Source organism: Callorhinchus milii, unplaced genomic scaffold, assembly GCF_018977255.1.
Source record: "Callorhinchus milii isolate IMCB2004 unplaced genomic scaffold, IMCB_Cmil_1.0 Scaffold16, whole genome shotgun sequence".
Lineage (NCBI taxonomy): Eukaryota > Metazoa > Chordata > Chondrichthyes > Chimaeriformes > Callorhinchidae > Callorhinchus > Callorhinchus milii.
Window position 1 is genome coordinate 13,184,617 of NW_024704757.1, and position 7,228 is coordinate 13,191,844.

General features: G+C 40.9%; 1 protein-coding gene across 1 annotated transcript in view; it reads left to right on the forward strand.

Annotated features, from left to right (window-relative positions):
* Positions 1 to 711, forward strand: part of LOC121850277 (H(+)/Cl(-) exchange transporter 7-like) — a 14,200-nt gene extending 13,489 nt beyond the window's left edge. Inside the window, exon 17 of the mRNA XM_042341176.1 lies at positions 671 to 711. Coding sequence (XP_042197110.1) covers positions 671 to 711 — 41 coding nt within the window. The remainder of the gene's footprint in view (positions 1 to 670) is intronic.
* The last annotated feature ends 6,517 nt before the right edge of the window (positions 712 to 7,228 follow it).

The window sequence follows — 7,228 nt, forward strand, 5'->3', positions numbered from 1 at the left end:
TAATTCATTTTCATTTATTAACTTGATTTCTATAATGACGAGAAAACTTTTCCCCCTTTGTGCTAGACATTTTGATTCAAAAATGTTTGTATTCGAAATGTTGTAGTGACATCTCAATGCATAAATGTTCTCTGCTGAACTGATTAGCTGGACATAAGTATTCACTTGCCATCATCATGTAAGACTGCAGGGAGAAGAAACAATTTGCAGGCAGTTCAGGCATCTTAAAGCCAAATGAACCGTACACCTAATGGGAAATCTAAAATGCACACAATCAATGATTCAGGAAAAGAAAAAGCCCTGGGTAAAAACAGCTTTGACGTGCTGTAACAACTACCTGTACTGCTGTTGAGCTTTTTTTTTTGTTTTATCTCCTACTTTTTCACCATATTCAGTATAAATTGTAGCTTTCAAAACTTTGGGCATTTGGTCAGCAGCCTTTAATTTAGATCCAAGTTTTCAATGTACAAATGAGCTTTCCTTGCTTTGCGGTGCGCAAATCATCATATCATACCATGATATGTGGCTCTGTGTGCTTTTTTAAATGACAAAAAAAGACTGTAAAAATAGAACATGTAAAATAATAAGGTGTTTTGTTGGTCACACTTTTTTTTCTATATATATGATAATTACTGTAATGGTGTAATATGTATGTTGTTGCATGTCACAGATAGGAAAGCAGATCATTATGAACTGCCAGAACTACTGTGAAAAGTGTTCTTCTGTGTAGTGTCAATGAACATCAATTTCCGCTTTTTTCAGCTCCATTGATCTAACTGTTTAAAACCGTTTTTAAGACATCATTCCATGATTCTGTTTTATAATTTATTTTTTTCACAGAATTTCAAATTAATTTTGGCACCTGCGACAATCAGTGTAAGACTTTTAAAGAGTATTTGCACTTTAGATGTATAATAAATTATTAATATATTTACCTAGTAGCGTCCCTCTCAATCTGGGTATTGAAGCCTCCAGTCTTAAAAACACGTCGGCTTGTTGCCTGTTGTTGAGAACCAGTGTTCACTGTGTATAGAACATGATCGCATTGTCCAAGAAGATGTCCGTTTGAATGAAGACCCAATATGTTTCACGGCTGATTGATATCTCATTGACTAGCCTCTTTACTATCAGCCGGAGGGGGGGGGAAAAAAACATCAGTTACCTACATCAGTGCTGTGCTGACGATTCCGATTGACATATGGTTATGTTTGGATCATTCGTGTTGACCATGCTGGAAACCGTCAACTTTTGCTTCCATTTGCCGAACCAATCAGTTGATTTTTCTGGATACCGATGCCGTTCATTTGATATATGAAATACGTGTACCCGTTTTGTTGCATAAAATGTTTTTAAAATAGAATTGAGTTTTGTAACAAAAAAAAAACAAAACTTTTGGATTCCTGTCTAGACTTCCCTTTTTGTTCGGTTTTTTTTTTAGAGAAAAAAAAACACGACTAGGATACACATGTGTTTTACTGGCCACAGTACTGTAAGAAATCTTACAAAATCTATTAAAATTGACAAAAATCCTTTGTATGTGTCTAGTGTTTTATTTGGATATTGAATGCTGTTGCGTTACCCGTTTATCTGGCAAATCTTAATGTGAGTAGTGGCGTGATATGTAGACGATGCCACATCAGGGTTTAGTGGTTCACTGAAGAACAAACAGCAGCTGGAAACATTTGTAGGTCAAACTCACTGAGTAGTTAAACTGTTCAGTGAGTGTACATTCATATTTCACGAGAGGGAGGGAGGTTTGATTATTTGATTATATGAGTTTTGTATTCTGAGATGTCAAATGAGTTGGAGAGGGAGGGGGATTTATAATCAAGAGGATATTACCTAATTCTCAGGTAAACGTGTGGCGGAAAGTCACTGTTCAGGGGAAAATCTCAAAAAGAAAATGAATCTGGACGGAGGTCGGAAGGTTTGCATTTCGTTGAGTGTTTTCAAGACGAGAAACTATCACGCGTCTCTTAACGCCAACACTAGGCAGCGGTATAGAGCAGCTTTTTACCATTTTCTGATCTCAGTTATTGTTTATTTAACATTAGTGTGTAATTTCATAATTTTTTTAAATTGGCTTCGAGGAAGCATTTTAACAGATCGTTAAGAAAGATCAAGTTCCCTAAAATTGCAAATCTGTTTACTACAAGTCACGATTGTTGTTTTGAAACTTATATATGCATTTATATAGCGCCCTTCACGCGAGGTAGTGTCCCCGAGCGTTTCAAGAGTGGCATTGTGAAAACTGGGCATTGGCACAAATCAAACTGCAAAAAAACTGCAGTATGTTCAATTTTACACGTTCTGAACCTAACCAGATTAGCTAGATTTCATTTTATAACAAAATGCGTTCTTCTTAGATAATTTACTCTTTTGCAACTTTGGTTTTTTTTAATCAGTTTAATAAGTAAGCCAGTAAAATGGGTTATTTTTTTAAAAAAAAATGCTGTGGCGTAGGATTCATACGAGAGTTTGTTATACAGTGACAATGGTCACAAGAAGATGAGATTGTTTTTCCAAAATAGCAGAAACCGTTCTGTTCTAAGATGACAGCTGGAAATGTTTATTTGGGAAGTGGTGTTAAATACTCGAAATACAGAAACAAAAGAAAACTGAGTTTGCCAACACAAATAATCCAGCATCTTTTAAAAATATGCAATGTTGGCACTGTCCCAAGACCATGTTATATTTGACATAGAATATTGCCTTATTTGTACAAGGCCTTGATTGAAATCCTTGCTTTTGCAAAGGAAATAAAATGTAGAGTTTTAAAGCAACAAAATTAGTTTACTTGTACAATAGAAGCTTCCTATTCAAGTCAGCAAATGGACTGAGGAATTTGGGACATATTAGGGAATTATAGGGACTACAAGTGAGGTCCAGTTTACTTGTCCCACGAATCGGAATCTTATTAGCAAGTCATGACTTTTAAAAAAAAATCTGAAACAAATAACTGCTGTACAGACGCAATGTGTTTGTTGCATTGTGCTCATATGCCCTGTGAATTAGTGTTTAAAGAATCTTATCAAACAACGTAACAGCTTGCATTTATATAAGGGCTTTAAACATACAATGTCTCAAACCATTTTACAGAGATGCTTTACAAGTCGGGTATAGTCGTGTATTTGCTCATTGCCCTGGGCATTTTTGCTGGAAGAAAACACAACAGTAATTTGCACTTACATAGTGCCTTTGGAGGTATAATTTCATATTAAATGGTACCTGCACTTACAACTCGCTAAACAACAACAAGATTCCATTTATTGAGCGCCTTTCACGTCGGGAGGACGTCCCAAGGCGCTGTACAGTTGGGTCAGGACCCGAGCATTGGGGGGGAAATGGTCAGGGTGAGGGGAGGGAGGGAGGGAGCGAGGAGGGGGTAGAGAGTCGAGAGGGGAGCTGAAGGTACGGTCAAAGAGAAAGGTCTTGAGACCGGCCTTGAAGGAGGAAAGGGAGGAAGCGGCGAAGGCACTGGGGATGGAGTTCCAGAGCCTCGGGGCTGAGAGGCTGAAGGCCACCGATGGTAGGGCGGTTGGGGCGGGGGATGTGGAGCAGACCGGAGCCAGAGGAACGGAGGGTACGGGCAGGTAGGGAGGGGGATAGTAGGTCGGAGAGGTAGGAGGGAGCGAGGCCGTGAATGGCCTTGTAGGTGAGGGTGAGGATCTTGAATTCGAGTTAAAGGCGGTTTCAAAAGTGTTCTCTTTCTCCCGCGTTCTTAAAGGAGACAACTTGTGCCTTTTTGGCAGTGTGACGCTTTGGCAGTCCTCCAGGACCTCATGCAAAGGGATTTGCTGTTACAATCCTAAAATACCCCATATAATGTACTCTGCGGTTTTGATCGCACAGTGTGAAAAGTGCTGCGACTGCTGCTCCAGCTGATTTACCATCCTTGGACTGACTGAGGTGGCTGTGTAGATAAGTTTCTGTTATATACTACTCGCAGCTACGCTTCCAACCAGTTTAATTTAATCGGCCTCTCTCTTGACAGGCACTTTTACTTGTCCTGGTGAAAGGCTTGATCTTCGCTTCTTAGGCATCTTTAATCTGTTAAGATTGAGGATGTGTGCTATTGAACGCGATCACATATTTGCAGACGTAGCGTTCTGATTCCTGTTTAGAGGGAAGACTCAGTGGGAGGACTCCTGTGGGAGGATTCATGAGACACAGACAGACGTTTTGTCTTTATTAGTATCTTGTTGGGGGGCCTCAGTGGGAGGACTCCTGTTACTGCTTTGTTGCAGAATAACGTGCATACTTTTTGGGGGCCTAATGAAAGCATTTTTTACTATATTTTTTAATATAGCTCATCAACGATAGGAGACCCCTGAAAAAAAAATAAGCCCGTGATGCTTCCCCATTCAAGACCTTTCTGATGAGGTATAATAATAATAATAATAATAATAATCCTTGCATTTGATATAGCGCTTTTCACGTCGGGAGGACGTCCCAAAGCGCTTCACAGAACACACTGTAAAGTGAATTGACTGTATATTTGTGGGCGAACGCGGCGGCCAATTGCGCACAGCAATGTCCCACAAACAGTCGTAGATTGAAAATGACCAATTTTTTTTTATTATTGTTTTTTGGTTTTTTTAGAAAATCATGTTTCTACATCAATCAGTTATTGAGTTCTTGGCGAACACACCCACAGACAGACATTTCAATTCCAGGCAGAGGGCGAAACCTTGGGCAAGTTTCCTTACTCCACACAGAGCCTAATAATAATCCCTCCAAAACAATAATTAAATTGGTCATTTTCAATCTACGACTGTTTGTGGGACATTGCTGTGCGCAATTGGCTGCCGCGTTCGCCCACAAATATACAGTCAATTCACTTTACAGTGTGTTCTGTGAAGCGCTTTGGGACGTCCTCCCGACGTGAAAAGCGCTATATCAAATGCAAGGATTATTATTATTACGTCCTTGTTAGTATAGAGGACAGATAGAAGAAGATAATGTCAAATAATGTCAAATGAGAAAAACTGGAAAAAAAATGCCCACATTAGTGAGCCAACTATCTTAATGTGGTTGCCTTAACAACAAATTACATTTGTACAGTGCCTTTCACATCGGGAGGACGTCCCAAACCACTGGACAGTCAGAGTTTTGGACCCGAACTGGGGTTCGGGATCAGGAAGGGTGGAGGGCAGGGAGGTTAAATTTTTTTTTACTTAAGATGAGTTTCCCCTAATACATTTTGTAACGTAGAACAAAAAGTTGTGATTTGTCTTGTTTTTGGAGGAGGGGCATAAAATCACACTGGTGGAGTGGAGAAAAGGGAACCTAACTACTCTGCAGAGGTTTCACATCAGACTCCTGGTACTCCTTGGTTTTGGGTGCCAAAAATTTGAACACGTTCAGCAATCGTTTATCATGGATTTTTGATGAAGACAAATTGCCAAAGAAATAGAGAAGGGTCGGCTTCCGTTTTACATTTAAATATCTCCCAACAAAATCAAAACGTTTCAGTTTAGTGTTAGGGGAGAATAACTCAGACAGAATTCTCGCTGCTGATCACAATCTGGTGACTCTGGAAAGGGTTTGCGTGCTTTTGTGAATGTTGGGTGTAGACAAGATTGGTTTTAGCTTTGATGTCTCAAATAGCCTGAAGGGCCTCTTAAAACTCACTGTCTGCAGCGGCACATGAAGAATATTTGCCTATGGGAGGGAGTGGGAGTCAGACACTGTCCACAAGATCTACACCAAACATAAAAGAAAATTAAGCAAAGTTACTTTCACAATTGCTGGTGTCCAATTTGCTTTGGTCGCTGCTCCCAACTTTATTTAGAATTACCGGAACGGTGACTGGATGGGTATGTTTTACCGCGTGTTTCATGTCAGTATATTGCTTGCCTTTCGGTTTACAATTTTGTGTCTGTTTTGTTTCTGTGCTGGTCTTATATGAGTTTCAAATTGAGGCAATGCCTCCGGTGTAAAGAGAAGAAAAGATTGTTCCTGTAACTCAGGGATATTCGCAAATGTAATTAAAGTAAATATTTGTATGTGTGTGTGCGTGGGTGGGGGTGGGGGGGGGGGGGGGGGGGTGGGAGCAGATGGGCGGACATTGTTTCAAGGAGGTACCATTGCAGAATAATGAGTCATCATTGGAGAAGGGAGTTTCTCCTGGTGTCTTGACCAACACCCACCCCCATTGAAATTGGCCAAGAAGCACACAGTCACTGCACTTTCACAGTACATCCTGCGAAGCACTTTTGAAAGGCGCTACGCCGAACGCAAGTATTGTTCTTATTCTTGCAACACACAGAAAGAAGTAACGTGCAACCTGCGGAAATAGAAAAAAAAAACCGTCACAAGAGCAACCGACCGGTCAGTCGGCGGCGAAATTACTTCTCACCCGAATCCGTTGCTTCGTCAACGGCACGTGGATAAAACTGAGAAACCTCACGGGTTTTCCTTGTAAATTCCAGCCTTTTTTTGGCCACTTAAAGAGGGTGGGGGGGGGGTGCGTGGGGGTGCGGTGGGGGTGGGGGGCAAAGTCGTGGAGTCCTGTAGCTCAGTGGTTAGAGCACTCGCTTTGCAAGTGAGAGACCTGAGTTCAATTCCAGGCAGAGGGCGAAACCTTGGGCAAGTTTCCTTACTCCACACAGAGCCTAATAATGATCCCTCCAACACCAAAAACAATAATAAATTGGTCATTTTCAATCCATGACTGTTTGTGGGACATTGCTGTGCGCAATTGGCTGCCGCGTTCGCCCACAAATATACAGTCAATTCACTTACAGTGTGTTCTGTGAAGCGCTTTGGGACGTCCTCCCGACGTGAAAAGCGCTATATCAAATGCAAGGATTATTATTATTATTATTATTATTATAAAGGGAAAACTTAATAATGCACAATATTTGCCAACGTGTGATTTAAATTGCTCCGTAATCCACAATCAGGTCACTTGCACGTGATGGCACCAGGATCCTAACAACAACAACAACAACAACTACTCGCCTCCCTTTACCCTTTCTCTCTCTCTCTCTCTCTCTCTCTCCCTCCAAAAAAAAACTTCACCAGAGATCTCAAAGAACATCCTCTGATTTATTGCACATCGCCCACTGAGTGCAGTGCGAGAGCCGAACTCCTGTTTTTAAACCCAACTCCTTATTAAGTCAATAATAACTTCGTTATTCAGTTGTCATAATTAATATAAAGAGCTGAAGAATACGGCACGACTTTCGGGGGGAGGGGCGGGGGGTGTGGGGTGTGTGTGGGG